Here is a 21,960-nt window from a genome sequence, read left to right as displayed (position 1 = left end):
AATGCTTTTATTAGCTATTCTGTGATGACAACAGCAAATCCCAGCTGAAAAACAGCATTGTAAAAACAAACCATAAATTATGGGCAGGCTCATCCAGCTTGTAGTGCTAAAAGATTGAGGGGTTCATTGTTTCAAGCTAGTTCATTTTTCAGAATATTCAGAAGTATAAATAACACTTGTAATATTATTGAATGAATAACTGAATAGAACTCTCCTAACATGGCGTCAAAAGTAGTAATTTCAGTTTTGTATATTTGTTCAAATATGTTAATTCATTTATTCTTTATCATGCATTCTGGTGGGCATACTGACTATCCTCAAGATCTATCTTAAGTTACCTGCTAATATGATAGGAGTTGGAAGGAAAGACATGATAATTTCATGATTTCAAGAAACAGATTGGTGGCATTTTTGCTTTTGAATGAGAAAAACATGGCCTAACAGCTAGGTAGGGACTAGTTTTACTAGTGTGGATATTGTTGCAGAATTCCCTTAACAGGATAGGCTCCCAAGTACATAAAATTTCAATCACTTTCTTTTGTACTGATTTTTCCTAAAACTTCCCCTTAAGCAAGTATTAGCATGAAAACATTATTAAAAAGAAACATTGATGTTGAGTGGATTAATCTATTGCTGTTTATTTTTTTTCCACCAGCCATATAGACAAGTATTTGTCATGAAAATAGAAATATTTTTCTCTTGTATTCTTTAGATTCTCTTAGGACTATCAACTTTGAGAAAAATTTGCAATCACCCTGACTTTGTTGCTGATAGTCCCAGACTTCTGAAGAGTGTGCCAGATGCTGAAGCAGAGGATCCAAATCAGTTTGGATATTGGAAACGTTCTGGAAAAATGATAGTGGTAGAATCCTTGCTGAAAATATGGCACAAGCAAGGTCACAGAGTATTGTTTTTTACTCAGTCAAGACAGGTAAGATGAGCTAATTGTTTTTAGTTTCCCTATTACTATTACTTAAAATGTGTGTGAGAGTTCCAAAAAACCTGCAAGTAGAACCACCTTTTGTAGTGTCTTTCTCATAAAATCAATATCTTACTGAAAAAGTTACCGAAATGACTGATGTGTTTGGAATAACCAGAGACCAGTTCCCAAACTCAGTAATGACACAGCATTGTAGCAGTGGGCTGATTTCAATACTGGGTCAAAGCTGTATCAGTTGTATCCATGTGGTCCCAGGCTGTCCCTGCTGTGTAGTTCCAGGACACAGTTGGTGTCACTTTGCATGCTCTGTGTGGTGCTTGTGCACCTCTGATCCTCAGAATCTCTCTCTTCGGGACAGTGGCACAGGCAGTGACCTTTGTTTGTTTTCCCTGTGTACTCACAGTTTGTCTTCCTTCTGTGGATTTCCTTGGGATGCTCTACACCAGCCTGTTTAATTGTCTTGAAGCCATGGCCCTGGACTTCCAAACTAAGCTCAAATATTCCACTGCATTCAGCTGTGAATTTTTTTTGCTTCATTTACATAAGTTGGTTTTCTGTCATTTAAGAAAATGTTTCAAGTTTTTCATTGTCATTGTTTGTTTGATTGAAACTGCAGTTAGTACCAGAAATTCTTACAGGTTCATCATACAGATGCTCAGTATTCACATCTGGATTTCATTAAATCTTTTCCATCACCACAGATGATGCAGATACTTGAAGTCTTTGTGAGATACAGAAACTATTCCTACCTCAGGATGGATGGCACCACAGCAGTAGCTTCCAGACAGCCTCTTGTAACAAAATACAATGAGGTGAGATGTTCCATCCCGCACATGAATACATATTAATGAGTATTACTGAGTTCTTCCATTCCTTTTTGTTCTATTTTTAAATATACTACTTCAGGTTGGAGACACAAAACTGGAGAGTTCAGGGAAATGAAACCCCTGTATTTGTGAGAGAGGGGAAAAAAGTAATCTCTTATTTCATACATAAGTTGGGTTTTCTGCTAAGGAAAGAAACACATCTGAGAAGGGTGAAAAGAAGTTTTATTGGATAACAGTAAATGAAATTTAGATCAGACTACTTTTATTTATCGAAAGAAATACTAGATGAGCAAGAAAATGTGTTCCTTCTCTTGCCTTCCTTTGCATCTTTGCATATAATGCTGATAAAATAAGCCAGGAATTTTTTTTTAATGTTACATTTTGCTATTTCTTGCTTTAGTAAATTCTCTCTTGTGTCACAGGACAAATCCATATTTCTTTTTCTTCTAACAACTCGTGTTGGTGGCATTGGAGTTAACTTGGTTGGTGCTGACCGGGTTATTATTTATGATCCTGACTGGAATCCCAGTGTAGACACACAGGTGAGTTTGATTTATTACATTCCATTTACCAGCTGAGTTGAAATAAAACTGAAATCAAAATGACATTTATCTCCTCAAATAGTGTTAAAGCACTATGTTGCTCTTTCCTAAGTTGCTGTTCCCAGCAATGGTCACTTAGGGTGCAGCTCCACATTATGATTATTCTTGTGGCAAAGACAACTTAAGTGGTTCCCACCACATCCCTTATATGCTGTTATACCTCACCACTCTTCAGTCCTGTTGATTCGTGTAGTCAGTTACAGTTCAGTGCAGTCAGAGAAACAGTTCAAATGGCCTGTGTTTTTAAAACAAATAAACCAGATATTTCTGAAGGGAAAGTACAGCTGTGCAAGTTCTTGAACAGGCAGGACTGTTGGTGGTGACAATGCAGGATGAGAAGAGGAGAGCAGATGCTGCTCAAATTGACTTTCTTGCTAGATAATGGTATGTAGCTGTGACCTTAGAGAACTGCTCTGAGCTTTTAAAAGTTGTTCATTATCTCATCTTATCTCACAGTGTGGTAAGACTCCGATTTATCAAATCATGTAGCAGTTATATTGTGCTTACAAGTTTGAGAGGAAAAAGCTTTTTTATAGAAATGCTATGTAGCTCTGACATCTGCAAGTGTCTGACTTACAGTGCTCTGTATAGTAGTTGGTTCAAGATGTTTGTAGGAAAGATTCCAGTTAAGTTAAAGAAGAAAAGTTCAAAGGAAAAGTGTGTATTAGCACTCTATTGGGAAATTTCCTTCTGGAATAAGTTTATGTAAAGTACATATTCTGGGTAAAAGTTCTGATTTTAATATAATCTATGTATTGATAATTTTTGCAGAGATTTCTTGGTACAGTTGGAGACTTTCTAGATCTTTTTCCTCTCCTGCTGAGTTAATTATCATATGCTCTAGAAATCTGATTTCTTGAAGTATTTGTTAAATGTCCAAGCTAAGTTTGAAAGAGTGTTATCATTGCCTCTCTGCCAGCCACGTTGGAGAGGCTCATATCTGGTAACCAAACCTTTGTGTTCCAGGCTCGGGAACGTGCTTGGAGGATAGGCCAGAAGAAAGAGGTGACTGTGTATAGGCTGCTCACTGCAGGGACCATTGAGGAGAAGATATACCACAGGTCAGTCACAAGGATTTCTTGGATACAGCTGCATGCTCAGGAAAATGCTTTTAGCAAATCCAAGGTGGTGGAACAGTGACATAACTGTGCATGTCCACACATTGCTTCTAATCCCCCACCTTGGTCATGGTGGGCACATCATGGAAAACTTCTAAAAGTTTCTACTGAGAAATGGAGAACCTTTTTCTTGTACTAGACTCCCAGCTGTACTGCTCCATCCCTAGCAGCAAGACACATGTGCTAAATGTGCCTTATCAGTCTGTTCCAGCAGCTGTGTCCAGCACATCCAGAATTCCCTGTAAAACATAGTATGAGGCATAGACAGAAAACAGTGAGCACCTTATTCACAACATGAGACTCAACTAGTCTGAAATGCAAATTCAAATCATCAAGTTCTTTATATTCTCCTTGGGATGTATCAAGATGTATGTGGTACATAGATCTATTTACTACTGTGCAAACCCAATTAGATTTTATTCCCAATTCATTCCAAAGTGAAAGAATTAAATCCCAATAACTACCAGTCATATTCATGTTATTTATTCCAAAGTGTAGCTAAAGCCTTTGAAGTGCTTGTATTTCAAAATCAATGAAATCTTTTTGGTTTGCTTTCCCATTCAGCTTTCTCAATAGTTAGCTTCACTCACATGAATTCCAGATGAATGTACATGGGAATCCTGTGTCTGGACTTCATTCTTCAGAACTGAAATACCCTCTTGGAAAATTCAGAAGAACAAAAAGCTCTAAATAATGAAATGCCCATGCTTACTGTTTTCCTGTGTTTTCTTGCCTGTAAATGAAAACTTAGTTTTTTGACCACTGAATTTAAAAATATTTTCCCACCTTAATCTCAGCAGAACCAAAAGTGTGATAAAAGGAACTATTTCCAGTTCTATTTAGGGATGTACTTTTTGTACAGAATAAAACAGCTTTTGCTCTAGGCACTATGTACTACAGACATGGCATAGAAGCAGTTTTACCAATACTAGAAGATTCTTGCAGCTTTGTACAGATTTGTTCCTTTTGGTCCTCTGTAGGTGGGCTCTTTTCTTCCCAGCCACAAGTCTGATTCCCCTTTTCAGTGTCTGTCATGCAGTCATCACCATCAGACTAAGCTACTCTGCTGCTTTTGTTTCCTCCAATCAATTGAACCCATAAAATGTTGTCATTTTAGCAAGCTGTAGTTTTTTCTTTCAGGAGCTTTCTGTTTGTTTTATTGTTACATATGCAAGCTTTTCAATTTTAATGGACAAAAAAGTTCTAGCTGTGAAGTTATTTATTGCTTAGTTAAGGGATGCCTCATAGGACATCTCAGGATAGTGGTTACCTGTTGTGTTATGGGGTTGTTGCAAAATAATAAATCCCTGTGTTTAACAATTTACTTGGTTGTTTGAAAGTTACTAACTCAAGATGGTCTTTTGGAAACTAACATCGTCTTCCCACTGCTTAATTGTTCTGCAGGGTAATGTTTGTGCTTATAGTTTTCTGTTTAAGTACTGTACTCAGTACTTAAACATATTTAGACATTGTTTCATGCACCAAATATTTGTTTTCTTTTTTAGACAAATCTTCAAACAGTTTTTAACAAACAGAGTGCTGAAAGACCCTAAGCAGAATCGCTTCTTCAAATCCAATGACCTTTATGAACTATTTACTCTGAACAGCCCAGATGTGTCTCAGGGGACAGAAACAAGCGCAATTTTTGCAGGTACAAAAATTGTTTGTTTGGAAGAAAAAATGTCTTAATTGTTTGCTAAATGGATACTAATTTTATTCATCCCTCAGGTACTGGTTCAGATGTTCAAGTCCCAAAGCCACCTGCTAATGGCACTTCTAAATGCGATGTCCATCTTGCAGAAAGCAGCTCACACAAGAAGAAGAAATCCTCCAATTCCCATTCCACCACACACATGAAAGATTCTTCATCTAAAGCAATAGAGACAAGTGAGGAAACCAAGGGAACCTTGGAAACCTTTGACCAAAATAGCTACACAAAAGATAATGCACAAGCTGCTGCTGACACAAATTCCTTAAATGAAAGCAAGGAGGAATGCTTGGAAAGTGATGAGAAATACATGTCCCAGTCAGTGCCATGCAGTGCAGGGTCTGCAGAGAATGCAGAAGGTCTGACTGCTGTGGTGGCTGGTGAGGGATGTGGTGCAGCTAATGCAGATGCCAGGACAGATCTTAGCCTCACTTGTGATGCAGCTGGCTCTTGGGAAAAGCAGGATGCTAAAACTGAAGATGGGCAATTTGATAATAATCATTTTAAGTGTATCTCAAAAACGAAGCACAAGGTGGATGTGCTGTCACATGAGAGCCAGAGAGATAAGTCTAAGAAGAAACATCACAAAGATGCCAAATTTGAAGGAAAGCGCATTCCTCATCTAGTGAAACAAAAGCAGTACAGAAGGGAGAACAGTGAAGAGCAGGACTCAAAGAAAAATGATGACTATGTCTTGCAGAAACTTTTCAAAAAATCAGGTAACAGTTGTTGTTTGGCTGCTGTCTAAACAGATGTATATAAAACCTATGCAAATGAGGAGAAGAGCAGATCTGTTACTCTGATGGTTAAAGCTACAATAAAAAACATGTTCATTCTGTTACTTTAGTGAAAGTGAAAATGTTCATTGTTTAAATTTAGTTTAAATTTGCTAATTACCTTGGCACAAACTGTTCAGAGAGATCCGCATTTCTGGATATAGAAGTATATGCAGTGTTTCTCCTGGATATTCCCAGGATGTAATCAACCTTCATTTACACAAGGGTTTCACTTCTGTCTGTCCTGTCCATAACAATGGAAATGATCAATTTGCCCACATAATTGCCAGGTCTGTTGTGAATAATGACCTCATCAGCACGCCAGAAGTGATTTGCTGTCAGATTGATTACTTAACTGATAAAGAAGGGGGTTCTTTCATTAGAAATTACTATACTGATGTACTTAATATAATCACCCTGAAGAAGGAAAAATGCAATTGTGGCATTCACTTAAAAAGTGAGTATTTGATTTTCACATAAATTAAGAAATGTCCTTCTTCACCTTTTTTGTTTTCTATTTTTAGGGGTACACAGTGTTATGAAGCATGATGCCATTATGGATGCGTCCAATGCAGATCATGTGCTGGAGGAAGCAGAAGCGAACAGAGTGGCCCAGGACGCCTTGAGAGCCCTGAGACTCTCTCGTCAGCAGTGTTTAGGAGCTGCTTCTGGTGTGCCAACCTGGACAGGCACGAGTGGTCTTTCAGGTGCACCATCAGGAATAAAGTGAGTTCAGTTCTCACTCTGCTCTCCCTAAAACAGAGGAGTTGCTTAGGAAGTTAAAGATATTTATTTTTTGTCTTATTATTTGCAGTAACTTGTATCAGTTGTGCATGTTTTATATTTAATATAGACATGAAAGCATAGTACAAGCATAGGTAGTCCATTATTGTTGCACAGAAGAAGAGAGAACTTAGTAGAGGGCTCTTGAGAACCCTAAAACAAAAACCCAGTCTGTCTTTGAAAAACTTTTTTCTTGAAAAACTGTCATAGTCATTTTGAGAAGGATGTTTCATAGAGTTAATTCTTTCATGCGTTTTTAGGAGTCGGTTTGGCCAAAAAAGAAACTCCATGCTGCTTTCTTCACATTCCACTTGTACATCAGCTTCAAAGAAGCAGAAGGTAAGAAGCAGAAGCTAACATTTCTGTTTTAATAGCTGATATATGTGAATTGTTATGATTTATGTGATAAATCCAACTTAGATGTGTCATACACATTTGTTGTATGATTATGTAGAATTCCAGAATTTTTAGTTACCTGTGACTCTGACTTTTTGTTTTGATGTAATCTGGTTAGATACAGCAGTCACAAATTGCACCATGGTTAGCTTATCTATCTCAAAACCAGCAAAGCTTTTCTTATGCTTCTTAAGTTCTGAAATTGAGACCAGAATACATCACCTCTTTATGGTATATTTCAGATGACCAAGTTCTGACTGGTGGTGTTTGTTATTTAAGTCTAAACAACAAGCAGATTTTGTTTACTAAATTCTGTGGGTCTCAAAATGCAATTTTCCCCATAGTCTGTGTGTTTATTTGCAGGATGGAGATACAATAAAGAAACAAAATATAAAGAAATCTAGTTCCAGTGAGCACTTCAATGGAAGATCTGGAGAATCGTCATCCAGTGCTCTGGACTCTTCATCTTTATTAGCTCGCATGAGGGCAAGAAACCACCTTGTTTTACCACAGCAGACAAGGGATGAGGGCGATGAGAACCATCAGCCAGCAGCCGCCCCAGTCCCGGGTTCCACGGAGTACGATGAGCTGCTCGTGGATCTGCGGAACTTCCTGGCGTTCCAGGCCCGTGTGGACGGCGAGGCCAGCACCCGGGAGCTGCTGCAGGAGTTTGAGTCCAAGCTGCCTGCAGAGCACTCCTGCGTCTTCAGAGAGCTGCTCCGCAACATCTGCACCTTCCACAGGAGCCCCAACGGGGAAGGGGTCTGGAGGCTAAAGCCGGAATTCCGATGACCCTTGATCAGTGAAGGCACCTCTCTGTGCAGCTGAGAACCGTTCTCCTCTCTAAGGAGGAACACTGTGTGACTTGGAAAATTTTGAAGTATTTTGTATTCCTGAATACAGTCAGTGGTGCAGGACTTGTTGCAGGCTTAAAGCTAACTTAATTTCTGATTTATATTATTTATATAAAAATGTCATCTACCTCATAGATGAAACAATACAAACTATCAGCACCTTTTCTTCAAAAGAAATCTTAATATAAATGGGGTGAAGAGCATTTACTGACCTTTTATTACAGTAAGATCCATGGATGTCGCCATGGATTGTAAGACTTTGATTTCTGTGAAATTCTGGAAAACTACTTCCTTGATTTCCTGTTTATTACTTGAATGGCCATAGGGCACACAGTGTGCCATCAAAAAAGAAAAAAAAGGGCAGAGGGGAGATGATTGTAGTTAGCATGAGAGATTCACTTGTGCTGACAAGTGCATCAGAATAATTTTCTGTAACTTGCATCAGTAGTGAGAATTTTGTTGTAATGTTAACTAACTTAGGAAATAATTCTAATGCCGTGAAGATTTAATCACAAAAAATTGAAAGCGTAGCAGGATATTGAGTTAACTGACAATTGATAATTATGGAAAACTTACTAAATTCCAGAGCACCCATTAACACCATAATCAGCAATCCAGTTACAATCCCATACACCACGGGCAAGTATTTGCTCTACAGTATTTTTTAAAACTGAGGCGACAGTAACGGTTATGTTTGTCACAGGTTGTGGACTTACTTAATGTTCATATGTTTCACTGTGATTTATGGCCAGTTACCTCCTACCACTTAAAATTTGATACCTTGATATAGACTGGGGTGTTAGCTGGTCAGAGGGGGAAGGGTGTCACTGTGTTTTACTCACCATAATCATTTTTGGGCATAGTTGGAGCATATATCAAAGTTAGATGTCATTCATCTAGGGGTAGGGAAAACTTGAACTTACCCAACTGTCAAGAGACTTTTAACACCAATTATTTGTAGCAAATCCAAGTACAACACTGGGTCTGTCTTCAGGGCATTCATGTACTACACAAGGAAATTTTAAGGCGGAAAATGTGGACAGATTTTGAGAAGAATACCACATTGTTGCAGAAATACTGAATTACTGTATGGCTTAAACTAGGGGTAGTTACATATGCCTAATGTCCTTCCTATCCCTAAGCTATGGAAAGCTGAGCTAGTTTTGGCTTTTTTGTTCACTATGAAATTATCTTCTTTGCTTTAAGTGGAAGTATAAATATTATAAGATGAATGGTGAAACAAGAATACAAACTTTCTTTTTGTAAAAAAAACCAACCTTTTAGAGACTTCAAATTGCTTTTCCTCTTATTTTTGCTCAGTGATAAAGGATCTGTAGAGATTTGCAAGAAATGATCCTTCTTGGCTTTTCAGAGGCTGGAATTAGGCAGGGCAGACAATTCAAGAATGTTTATTTTCCTAATAGCATTTGAAGATGGGACTTCTCCTAACATCTCTTTCTCTGATCCCATTTATATTCACTTACATTCCCTCTTTCAAAAACAGGTGAAACAAGGAACTTGGGTTGCAACTGCTGTTGATATGACTTGAAATGCATCAGAAAAAGAGTAAAAACAAACCAATTTCTGTTTTCTTCATATCTATGCAGACTGTGAATTGGTTTGGGTGTCATATCCCCATCTTTTATCCCAGCAGCAAACCAGGAATTCAGCAGTCAGCAAAGCTGTTTTTGTCACCTTAGCTGTCAGTTTTGGTGTCCTGTTTTATTTAAACTCCCATTTTAAAGACATCATTCCTGTATACTAAGGAGACTTTGCAGCTTCTTGATCTGTTAATGTAAATAGACTTGCATGTACTTTTTATAAATTCTTGGCTTTTATGGACTTATTAAAAAAGGAAAAAAAAAAGTGTGTTCTAGAAGTCATTGGGCTCTGGGAAGAGTGGACAGGGGGGCATCTTCTCCTGTATGCTGTGCACTGACCAAATGATTCATATTATCTTTAATTATATTTCCATTATCCATACAATTTCAAATTCCTAACTAGCTTTTTTCCAGTACTTGCATTTGTTGAAAATCTTTAAGGACTGAAGAAGTACTAATATAATACTCAAAAATATCTGTAAGTAGTTGATCTCAAAAGCATATGTGATTAAAGATTTACTGATTTATAGATAAAAGATTTCCTAGACTATAATATAGCTACTATTCATTTTAATGTAGTAGAGTTATTTCAGAAAAAATTCTACTTTCAGTCCATAAAACATCTGATTTTTGTTGGTTTAGCTTTATCTGTGTAAAGTGAATTCTTTTCACATCTTCACAGAATACCTGAAGCAGTTCCTCACTAACAGTGTTGCATAGTCAAACAAATCTTGTATTTTAGCTGTCTCCATTTCCAAGTACTCAGTGCTGTAGTTGGTAGTTGCTATTTTATTTGTGCATGATTCCATAAATCACTCATGTGGAATGTGTGTGTTCTTATATTTTGTTTTCTTACCTCAGTAAAAAAAGGGGATAAAGAAAAATCAAAATACAGATGTTAATTTAGGAATAAAGCTGGGAATAAAACCACTAAATCTTACTAATAAAAGATGTGTCAGCATGGAACAGTGATTATAAACTTAAATTTAAAAAAAGTATACCAGAAGGAACTACTGAAAATATCTTTCCTGTAAAGATGCTAAAAGCTGAACACCATGCTACTGTGGGATGTGACCTACCATCCACAAGCTGAGCAGACAAATACAGTTGAATAAAAATCAGAAAGCTAAATAGCAGAAACTTTGATTTCTCAGTAAGCAGTTGTGGGAACTGTGTACACTGCTTAGGTAAAACCTGCCAAAATGATACTTTAACTGCAGAAGTTAAAACATCATAATTGTTCCTTTTGGTTTCAAGCCATATTTGTAAAGGGAAAGGTAAAAAAATCTTCTTGCTTATGAAGATGTTTTCCCTTGTCTTCCCATCCCATCCTCCTTTTACATTATTCCAGGTGCTTACTCTCCTTTGTTCACCCTTTTGCTGAAGATGTATAGCCAACCAACACATCTCTGGTATAGAACTAAATTTTGGCATAGAGAAAAAAAGACTTAGCTAAAGGTTGTAGGCCTTTGACTTTTCTGGACAATAATGACCCACCACAAAAGAAGTGTAAGTTGCTGAATGGATAGATTGATTAGAAATGGTGATTAAAAATGGTATTTTTAAATGCCTAACTTCTGTCTCTGGCTCAGCCTCTTAAAGGGCTGCACCATGTGGAGAATTGAGGCCGTTGCAGATAATAAATGTCATCCTCCAAATAAAGCTATAAAGAAGTAGGGTTTTACATCTGCAAATTTTAGCTTCAGGTGACAGTCACCTATAGACAATTGTGCTCAAGTCATAAGGTCAGCTTTGCTTCTGATTCCAAGATTGCTAAACTTGGCTAAATGTTGCTGTCTTCTACTGCTGCAATTCTCTGCCTTTCAATGGGTTATAACAGAAGGGAGAAACTTGATTATTTGCTATTTCTTCTAATCCAAAATAATTTTATTTTTAAAATAAGGAACTAGGTAGATGAATAATTAAACTGTTGGGATAATATCTAACTTGAATTCCTTTTTGCATACTGCTGTGATTCATATGTAAAACCCAGTCATTACAGTTTAAGCAGTTTTCTCTCTTGAAGGGAGGAGGTGTTAAGGAACAGTGAAACAGCTCTATCAGTGATTCAGCAAGGAAAAATGATGCAATGCCTCTTGTGCTGCTGGTGGCTGTGCCTTCTCAAAAGATATATAAAGATGATAAAATAATTAAATATTAAGAGACCCTATAGCAATTTTATCCAAATTTGGCATATTTCCAATGTATGGGCTACTAAATTACTAAATTTCTTCCCAATTTTCCCTCATGTTTTACATTTGGTAACGTAGTCACTGAGATTGATTTAAAATGTGGAGTAATCTACCTGCATGGTCTTTTAGGAACAGGAATGTCTGGAATTTCTACTGTAAACCTCTGGGTACTCTAATTCCTGCATTGGTTTCTCCATCTGATGGATACAGTCTTTAAAGGGAAACAATACATCTTTCAGGTCCTTCAAAAATGCTTCAAGAAATGATAGCACAGTACAAAGAAGCCCTGGTTGGAAAAACAGGTAATATGGTATTTTATTGTCTAGGTCATTAATCCAGCAATTCTAAGTTACACAAAACTATCACAGAAAGTTGCTGAGAGTGCAGTTTTTGAAGGGCTTGCATAGGACGCATGTCTAGGAGTCAGGATGTGCCGGCGAGTCTGCACTTGGGAGTTTATCTCCTCTGGGAGAGATATTTATTTATCTCTTAGATACATGGTCAAAACACTCTGCTACTTAGGGCCATTTATAATGTTCATGTTCCAACATTGAGACTAAATGCTGAATATACTAAATGCTTACTAACTCAGTGGCTCTCTCCATCTACCCACCCTCACGGGATTGCTATTCTGGGCTCTGGGGTGATGTCACCTCTCCTGCTTCACACAGTATTGCTGATGTGCTACAGTCCTGTGCCTTCAGCTGAAACTTAGTAGATGAAGCTTTCTTTAGCAGTTCTTAACTTGTTCTGGTGGGCGTGGTTTTGCTATCTCTCCTACCCCTAAAAGTAAAGAGGAGTCTGACATCTTTCATGCAAGGGCCATTATTTTTTCTTTGTTTAAATGGGCCTAAGCTGCTATGGAACTGAGTGAAACGCCTCATGTTCTTGCTCCCTGCCTGAAAAACACAGGGGAGACTGTAGAGGATCATTGTTTCATTCACAGAGCAGAAAAGTAATCATCTTTTCCCCAGAAAGAATAGACCTGTTGTGAGTCATTAAATTAGGAACTACAGAACCAGCACAGAAAATGTAGGAAGTGTCAGGCAGCTGTGTTAAAAAGCACCTTCCAGCCTGCTCTACCCATGCAATAACCATGCTTTTTCAATATTGCTATGCAAGATTCACCACAATGGCATCAAAGACAATGTGGCAGGCCATACAATAAATATCCCCATTGTTACCCATGCACTATACCTGAGAGCCAGATGATTGTGAACTCTTCAGACCCAACAAGCTGTTCATCCAGTCATTTGAGAGAGAAGGGAAAGCACTGCCAATGCTGAACTAACTCTGGAGAATCTACCTAAAATTTTAAGTTAACTACCTATCATAGTTCCCTACAGATTCACAGCTTTTCCTGGGCTCCCAAAGCCACACTGCTCACTACACCTAAGTTGAGAGAACCTATTTTTATTGTACAGAACAGGGAGGTAGAAGCTTTGCACTAATTGCAAACCAGGACTTAGAATCATCAGAGGAGCTATGACCAACTCCTGCATAAGGCTTACATAAGTGGTGAGTCATGCAGTCTTACAGAAGAGTAGGGAGGGAGGCTTTCATTATGTTGTTTGCCTAATCAGAAATATGAAAATAAAAGAACACAGCACTCGGTGGGTTATGTTTGGCTAACTGTAGACTGAAATTTCTGCAGTTGCACTACGATAGAGGCATTTCGTTGTTTGTAGTCCCAGCTTATATTAAACAGAGAGGATTTTTTTCATAAATTTTTGCCTCTGGGGCACAGTTAAGGTTCTTAGGGAACCCTAGCTATGTGTTCCCAGACATTAATGTCTGGGAGCAGCACCATGAGAGTAAGAATGAAGGTATATGCCTAGAGAGGATACTGGGAGTAAATGAAGAGACCCAAGGGCAGGGTAGAGTTTGTGAGGATAAGAATGTGAAGAAGCAGTGAAATGGAAGCAAAGCTTTTTAGGTTGACTGGAAAACAGTGTAGCGATGATTTCTCCTGTCTTACTAGTCTTTTTCCAAGCTCTCAGGCAGGCAGCTGAATAGGCAGTATTCTATTCAGCACTGTTGCTAGGCATGAGCTGAGATACCTGCAGCTCTTTCAAGACAACTGGAGAATTTTGAGGATCAAAGTTGGCTGAAGTTTTATGTGCAGCAACAGTGCTCTTTACACTAATCTGATTAACCCATCGCTGCTTCTCATTTTCCTCCACTCATCTTTTGCACTTCATGGGGCAAAAACTCGGGACTGTGTCGAGTTGTGGCCTCTTTGTCCCCACCCTATTATCCTATAGGTCCATCTGGTTGCTCAGTGGAAATACTCCTGTCTAACATCGTGTGGCTAAGCAGAGGAGCCAGTAGACATTTTTATCTGCCCCACAAAATATCTCCCAATACTTTCCTGCCTGGAAAGAGCATACAGCGCAATGTGGCACAAGAAGAACAGGCACTGCTGCACAAACCATCAGGAAGCTCTATTTGCTCCTCTGTAAGTTGCCAGACTGCCTTGAAAAGCACGACTATGCAGGATCCTTAGGGCTGGGGTTGGTTCGTTTGGGCTGGTTTTCTGTTTTAGTAGTTCTTTGAGGGTGTGGAATCCCTTTAATGAACCAATGGGTGGAAAAAAAAGGCAAATTATTGAAAGCTAGTTGACTCTGGGAAATAGTTAAGCCTTAAAATCGCTCGTCAGAATGTGTGTGTATTCCTGCCCCTATCCCTGAATACTTGGAAGCCTGGCTGTTCTTGCTGCAGTGCACTGGCAGAACCCCGGACTCTGTCCTTAAAACCTCCTCCCCCTGGGCCGCTGTAGGGCCGGAGCTTGTGCCTGGGGAGCTGCAGCCTCCGTCCTGCAGCCCGGCCGAGCCCCGGCACCGCGGCCGCACCAGCGTCCGATGCGGGACGGGAAGGAGCCGGGATCCCGGGCATTCCGCGGGCTGTGGGACGGGAAGGGGCCGGGATCCCGGGCATTCCGCGGGCTGTGAGACGGGAAGGAGCCGGGGATGGAACCGGGATCCCGGGCATTCCGCAGGCTGTGGGACGGGAAGGGGCCGGGATCCCGGGCATTCCGCGGGCTGTGGGACGGGAAGGAGCCGGGGATGGAACTGGGATCCCGGGCATTCCGCAGGCTGTGGGACGGGAAGGGGCCGGCGATCCCGGGCATTCCGCAGGCAGGGAAGTACAGAAGCTCGTGCCCAGGTCCCAGTACACTTTTTATTGCTACGGCAACGACAGGAAACATCACCTGGGCTCTGCAATCTCCAAATCAAAGCCTTTTTCGGCTGAAAAAAAAAAAAAAAAAAAAAAAAAAAAAAAAAAGACGGTCGATTGAAAGGCTAGGTGTTTCGCAAGTGCGGTGCTCTTCTGTTCTTCGCTGACACCTGGCCCTGTCCCCGGCAGCCCGAGGCGGCCGCTCCGATGCCATCGAGCGCACGGCGCTGCCCCATTGAGCCCTTAAGCGCCGCTGATGGCCCGGGCGCGGCGCGGCCGCCCCTGCCCGGGGCCTTTGGCCCTCGGGGCCGCGCGGCCTGAGCGGCGCTCGGCTCTCCCGCCTGGCCGCGCCCAGCCGGGCCGGGCCGGACCCGCCGCAGGGCCGCTGCCCCCTCACGCAGCGCGGTCACGGCCGCGGGGCGGCCCGGCCGAGCCCGCGCCGCCGTCCATGGCGACCCGCCCGCCGTGGCTGTGGCTGTGCCTGGCCGGGCTGCTGAGCCTGCGGGCGGCCCGAGCCCTGCCCCTGCGGCCCGACCCGCGGGACGCCGTGCTGGCCGCGGCCTTGCAGCGCCTGCGGGAGGTCTTCGACATCGAGGAGCTGCCGCCCGACGTGCTGCCCCGCAAGAAGCCGCCCCAGTTCATGGTGGATCTCTTCAACAGGGTGGCCGACGCCAACGGCATCACCCGCGCCCCGGGGCTGCTGCAGGGAGACGTGGTGCGCAGCTTCGAGGACCGAGGTGGGCCCGGGCGGCGGGGCCGAGCCCCCGGTGAATCCGGGGGAGGGGGCAGTCTGGCAGTGTTCCTAAAAAAGGGTCTTTTCCAGTTCACGTAGACCACCACCACTTCTACTTCGACATCAGCGCCATGGAAAGGGGCGAGCAGATGCTCAAAGCCGAGTTCAGGGTCTTCAAGCTTAAGAGGGCAGCACATCGGTCCAGAAGGTCCGACACGCCACACTTCTGCAAAGTAAGTGGGGGAATAGTTAAACACTTAATTCTGCTATCTTTGTTAATAATGCTGAAAATAAGGAGTGCAACTACTAGTGTCACACAAACCTGCTTTGTTGTTATTTTTGTCATCCTCACTTTTCCTTTCCTTCCACCATACAAAATAGTGTAAAGTTTTGACTTTGCCTTTATGCTGACCTGTGTGCTATGGCAGTGAGCTTTCCCTAAAGATACCAATGTCAGACCTATCCCAAATTACTTTTCTGGGATTTGAGATATTTCGAAATTCGAATTGAAATTTATCTGCTGGAGCTGCTCCGAAAAGTAGTAATAACAGCCAGGGATTCATGGGAAAACAAGGCGGTAAGGAAACTGAGTGTGTCTATTCCTCTGGCAAAGGGCAGAATTGGACTTTTTGCAGACCTGAAGAAAAATATGAGGAGGAACAGAAGACTTTGATGGTGTCAGGTGTTCAAAACAGGATAGAGATGGTTAGGATAATTTTCTATAGTACCTATATTTGGTATTCTGCCTCTGAACACATCTAGAAGCAGATGTATGTAGCAATAACTTTTTCTGTTAAACTGTCCCAAATCTACTTTTTACCTCTTTTAGAATGACGGTACAGTTTCATAGCTGTGATGTAGCAGAAAGCTGCTTAATCTTCATCCTCCTAGTTTGCTGTAAGAACAATCAAATTAATTTCTTCTTGGTTTTGTTGTTTATTGCTGTTATTTAGGTGGAAGTGTATGAGCTCTTAGAGGGTGAAAATAAGCCACAGAAAAAGCATCTCATTGCATCAAGATTATTGTCCCTCTACACGGAAGGCTGGGAAGTCTTCAACGTCACACAGACAGTAAGCAGAGAAGTCTGACTTAATTTTTTTTCTTAAACTCTTGAAATTACACCTTATAACTCCAGCATTGCCATTAGGCTGGGTTTTGAGGTCAGTTTAAACAGGACAGCAGCAGAGGGAGAAGCTTTCTCTCTACCCTTAAAAATACACCCAGTGCTACCTGGAATAAAGAAGTGTTTATGAGCTGCTAGGAGCACAAGCATGGTGAGAACTGAGTAACCCAAACCTAGCCGATTAAGGGACGTCAGGCCAATACTGATTAAAACCTTGTGTTAGTCTTTCGACTGCCAAAGCAATTGGCATTGGTTGCCTTCTAACAGTAGGTTTTAATTTCTCCTTTTATTCTGGCAGCATTTCTTTAGAGCAGTATTGCTTCAACTTTGTGTTTCCGGAGTTTGTCATGGTTGGGTTGCCTGTCGTTCAGCTTTCTCCATAGACTTCTGTATCTGTGAGCTTCAGGATCTGCTTTGTAGCTATCCATAAATTGTAACAGTAGGTGAATGCCTTTCCATAGCAAAAGAACCCACACGTGGATTAAAGCTGTACTCTGGGACGGTGCTTTTCATTGCCTAAGCTTTATGATCAGGCTGAACAGCATTTTTGGATGATTGGTTGAGTTCCATCTTAATTCATGATATTCCTGCTAGAGAATGACCTGGCCTAATCGATCAGTGTGCAATTATAACAATTAGATAAGTAAAATTGCTTGATTGTGAATTTCTTCAAATGCCATGTTTTTTTAGATTTACATAAGTCTTAACGGTATGAAAAATCTGGAGAGTTCACATTACTGTGTTCAGATTGCTATGAAAAATAAATTCCTGCTGAAAGTCAGAGAGAGCTTATTTTAATATTAAAAAGTGTTGAGTGTACACTCAAATGTTCACTGGTAAATTCTCTGAAAATAATTATCTGTATGTAAATGTAGCTTTTGGGAATGCTTATGCTATTTTGTATTTTAAGTGTTGAATTTCTTGTTTAAATATTCAAGTCAATGGAGTCTCAGCTATACAGTTATCTCACTTCTATTATAATATATGTCCTTATGCTCTCCTAGCTTGTTGCCTATTCTCTTTTCCTAATATAAACTTATTATAAACATTGCTTAATTATAATGCTGTAATTAGAATATTGAAACAATATTTTTTCTTTTCCCTATCTTCACCAGGTTTCCAAATGGGTTGGAAACAGCAGCTCCAACCATGGCTTTTGGATAACTGCGACACATGTTTCCAGCAATGGAATGAAACACGACGTGGTTACGTTTGCCAAGAGCCAGAGCACTTTACAGGAAAGCAGAAATGCTCTCCTTGTTCTCTTCACCAACAGTAACAAACGGAGGTCTCACAGCTTCGTACCCTCTGCTACAAGTAAGTGCACTTTTAGAATATGGATTGCCTGTTCATCTTCTGTCACCTCCTGTACCTCATGTAGACCTAACCTCAGTTATTTATTTAGTTTATTGCAGTATTGAGCCGGTTTGAAGTTTTGCTTTGTCAGTGATCCAAATTTGATTTGATAGTCCTTTCTAGTAGGTCACCAGGATCCTAAATTGCCCCTCCCCTCACAAAAACTATGTGTGCCAGAAATATTCATTAATCCTAAAGAGAATTGGGTTTATTCTGTTTGTAAAGGGGGGTGGGAGTTCCATTTTTTAAGTACTGCTTATATTATTTTTGTGGTGGTGAAATTTGCATGAAAATTGTATGTTAGGTTTATACTGAAAAAAACCTCAGTGACCTGGAATGCTTTGTCAAAATTCTGGTAAAGTATCTGTAAGCAGTCATTAAGTGTGATTTTAAGAGTGAAAGAGGTTGTTAAACAAGCAATTTGAAATTCTATGTCCTTGGTTTTTAAGCACCTTTTTAACTTCAATGACTAATTAGCATTGTGACTAAAGGCTGCTTTCATCAAAGTCAACGCCCTCGTGCCTTAAAATACAAAACAGTGTCTTACCTCTCCCATTGGCCTTAGTGTCAAATCAGCTAAGGCTGGATTTTAGGGCCTGATAAACGCAAAGAGCTTGAAGGAGGGGCAAAAATCATGCTGTTCTGGCTTTCCAGGCTTTCCTGGTAAACGGTTGTATTTGCATATTAGAAGCTAGGTAGAAAAATATTAAGAAGTAGATGGAGAAATTGATAAGAAATAAAATTTAAAAATCTAAAATTAGGCTGGTTTGTTTATTTTTGTTTTCCAAATAAAAATGAATAGTGAAATCCTAGATCTAGTTTAATGAGCATCAAGCTCTGCACTGTGTCAGGATTGAGAAATTTCTTAACAAAGAAACTCTCCAGACCTGCCCGTTGTTAGTGGTCAGTGACCACACAGGTTGTTCTACATATCAGTGAGTTCCTTGTGTACATGGATCTCCATGGATCCCAGGGCTTCTCAGAACATACTTTAAGAAAGCATCCTATTGTCAGTACAATTAATTCCTTAGTGTTCTGTAAACCTGGTGGTGTTTTTTTTTTAGGATCACAAATTTGAAAAATATATTTTTTTACAATGTTACTTTGCACATGACCAGGTTTCTACACATTCTGCTTTGCAAGTGTATAGGTATACACTTCCTGGGAGAATACTGGAGAGAAAAAGGCTGTGATCTCCACCCTCTGTTAGCGCTGCCCAGCATAATGTGTGTTGTAGGAGTGGCTGTATGAAAGCAGTTAATACCATTCTGACTAGATTCAGCCCTGAAGAGGAACTGCGGAGTTCAGAATATTTAGTAGATCATTGTGGGTTTTTTCCTATTTCTGCTGAATTGGGGCTTTTCCAAGACACAAGATTTGACAGATTAGGAAGTATTGCTGAAGTGGCAATTGAATACACACCCCTGCTGGTACATTCACAGGTTAGGTGCAGTTTTAAAATCTGCTCTAAAGGCTTCGATGTAGATTTACTTAATAGACTTTTACACAGAATACTCTACTTTGTAGATGAACTTTGTTTGTGAAATATTAATATACAGCTTCCTTTCAGAATCAGAAGCAAACCACCCTGCCAAATCTTCACATGTTCCTGATGACACTGCTGTCATGGAAAGCAGCAGTGCCAGCCTGAGCAGAAGACCCCGAGCTGCTGCAGCCCCTGCAGCCAGGAGTCCCTTGGCAGGATGTCACAGAAGGGAGCTCTATGTGGACTTCCGTGCCATTGGCTGGTCAGGGTGGATTATTCACCCAAGTGGATACAATGCATTTTACTGCAGAGGATCCTGCATCTTCCCTTTGGGGGAAAGTCTAAATGCAACAAACCATGCCACAGTTCAGTCCATTGTTTATACACTGAAATTGTCTCAGGATGTCAGCATGCCCTGCTGTGTGCCAGATGAATTGAAGTCCCTCAATCTTCTCTACTTTGATGACAAACAGAATGTTGTTCTTAAAAATTATAAAGACATGGTGGCAACAAGGTGTGGTTGTCATTAGCAAGACTTCTTTTTTCTCTGCATGTGTGTGCACCTGGATTCAGTTTCCCAATTATCACTGAAGATACTAAAGGAGATGGCATTTCAGTTTACAGGGCAGGAGAGACAGAAACTGGACTGTGCTTCAAATCCTTCTCCTCTCACCATGGCTGTGGAAAGGTGGCTGGCTTGTGAAGACCTGAGGACTTCAAGACCTCCATGGAGAACTCTTTGAGTGCCTGTTCACCAAGGAAAATATTAAAATCAGAAACTTACTATGTGAAGGAGTTGAAGCACATTGAGTTGACTGTTCAGGCTCAGAATTTCTAGTGATTTAACAGGCATGGCATCCTGCCTCCACCCGGAATGGGATGCAGGTGTCAGTAGCACAGCCCTAATCAGTTTTGGATGCACAGTCCAGTGGGGATGTGCAGTCCTACTTTGAGCTTTCAGGGTAAGTATTTGCCCAGAGCTAATTTCAGAGGTTTCTGCCATTTGCAGATCATGCATTACCAGGAAATGGACTTCTTCCCCTGAGCTTTATGCAGCTCTACCAAATGCAGAGAACTCCTCATAAGTCCCCATGGGACTTGCTAGCCAGTCTGAAGGAGCCCATGGGTCAGTATTTGTCTGGGAATCATACTTGGCTTCTAACTCAGGGCTGCAACTCTGTAAGGTGAGGCAGTGCCTGTCCCTGTGATGGCTGTCAGGGTGTGTGGCACCAGAGACTGCCTCTGTGTGTTTGCTCTACTGTGGGATCCTAAGCTTGGGTCAGAATCCTCGTGGTTTAGCAAGAAGAAAGAAAACCACGAAGCTTTGGAGGTCTGTGAGAATGTGGAGAATGTGCTAAATACTGGCCTGGTCTGGTGTCTGAGGCAAGTTTTGTTAGAATGCACAATGTACCTGCTGATTCTCTCCCTTCTTTGAGGAATAGAGGGCACAGGCTTGGATGGGGCCCCTTGAGATCTTTCAGTCTTGCTACATTTTCCTGCAGGTAACCAGCCCATTGCCATTCCTCAGTCAATTCATTGAGGTGTATCTTAAGCCTGGTTGGTTTCTTGTTTCCATGAACCCTTGAAGGAGGCTGACCTCTCACAGAATGTGGCATCTCCCATGGCTAGAATCTTCATGGAGAATTTTTTTACTCCAATGAGACTTAAAAAAAAAAGTAATGTTTTTCTTTCTGTAAATACTGATGTGTATAATAAATTTATTTAATTTAAAACCTAAACACTTGGGGTATATTAAATTAATCTGTAATATAAAATGCAATTTTTTAAATAAATGTAATGTAACATTGGTATGGTTTGTATGTTGTATTTGAACCTTTCCTAGAGTCATGAATCAAATAATTTTCCAGAAGAGAGGACATTCCCAATGGCTTCAGTGGGTACTGTATCAAGTCCTCTGTGCCAAGGAGTATGACAGATAAGGAGGATAGACATGTTTTCCTTCAGGGAGGATCCAGTAGTTATTCCTCAAGTGAAAATGTTTTGGTCCTGGTGTGTGGTTGTCCTGGTACAGTGGAATGCAAATCTGGTAGCAGGGTGGTTCTCACTGCTGCATCAGCCACACCCAGCCATGGGATTCAGTGCCATGGGGACCTTGGGAAGCATAGAGGGCCATAAAGGATCTCCCTTTAACTGTTTTATTTCCCAGGCTGCTCTTATGCACTTTCCCCTTTTCGCAGCAGAAGTACCTGCAGTGTTTTCACTCTGTAGGAACCACACCTTGGGAGTGGCAACATGCATCTACAGTGAGAGTCAGGACCAGGTTGTTT

The 21,960-nt window shown here is 40.8% G+C and overlaps 2 protein-coding genes and 1 long non-coding RNA gene across 4 annotated transcripts in view; 2 read left to right on the top strand and 1 right to left on the bottom strand.

Annotated features, from left to right (window-relative positions):
• Positions 1–9,263, top strand: part of ERCC6 (ERCC excision repair 6, chromatin remodeling factor) — a 43,373-nt gene extending 34,110 nt beyond the window's left edge. Inside the window, exons 12-20 of one of the 2 annotated variants that reach the window (XM_005481250.4) lie at positions 713–931; positions 1,642–1,752; positions 2,190–2,309; positions 3,336–3,430; positions 4,993–5,138; positions 5,216–5,914; positions 6,496–6,697; positions 7,015–7,093; positions 7,514–9,263. In XM_005481250.4, coding sequence (XP_005481307.4) covers positions 713–931; positions 1,642–1,752; positions 2,190–2,309; positions 3,336–3,430; positions 4,993–5,138; positions 5,216–5,914; positions 6,496–6,697; positions 7,015–7,093; positions 7,514–7,942 — 2,100 coding nt within the window. In that variant the 3' untranslated portion in view covers positions 7,943–9,263. The remainder of the gene's footprint in view (positions 1–712; positions 932–1,641; positions 1,753–2,189; positions 2,310–3,335; positions 3,431–4,992; positions 5,139–5,215; positions 5,915–6,495; positions 6,698–7,014; positions 7,094–7,513) is intronic. The other variant, XM_074544957.1, reaches the window with a different exon arrangement.
• On the bottom strand, positions 728–13,267 carry LOC141729686 (uncharacterized). The gene is made up of 2 exons (XR_012581112.1): positions 12,995–13,267; positions 728–3,726 (listed from the first exon to the last, which is right to left on the bottom strand). It is a non-coding gene; the product is annotated as an uncharacterized LOC141729686 (long non-coding RNA).
• Positions 13,268–15,092: 1,825 nt separating this feature from the next.
• Positions 15,093–21,460, top strand: LOC106630734 (bone morphogenetic protein 2). The gene is made up of 5 exons (XM_026799683.2): positions 15,093–15,711; positions 15,798–15,940; positions 16,661–16,777; positions 17,946–18,147; positions 19,757–21,460. Exons 1-5 carry the CDS (start codon positions 15,231–15,233, stop codon positions 20,200–20,202), a joined length of 1,389 nt encoding a protein of 462 aa, XP_026655484.2. The 5' UTR covers positions 15,093–15,230; the 3' UTR covers positions 20,203–21,460.
• The last annotated feature ends 500 nt before the right edge of the window (positions 21,461–21,960 follow it).

The sequence above is a fragment of the Zonotrichia albicollis genome, chromosome 7, assembly GCF_047830755.1.
Source record: "Zonotrichia albicollis isolate bZonAlb1 chromosome 7, bZonAlb1.hap1, whole genome shotgun sequence".
NCBI classification, from domain to species: Eukaryota; Metazoa; Chordata; class Aves; order Passeriformes; family Passerellidae; genus Zonotrichia; species Zonotrichia albicollis.
This window is presented reverse-complemented; position numbering and strand designations above follow the sequence as displayed.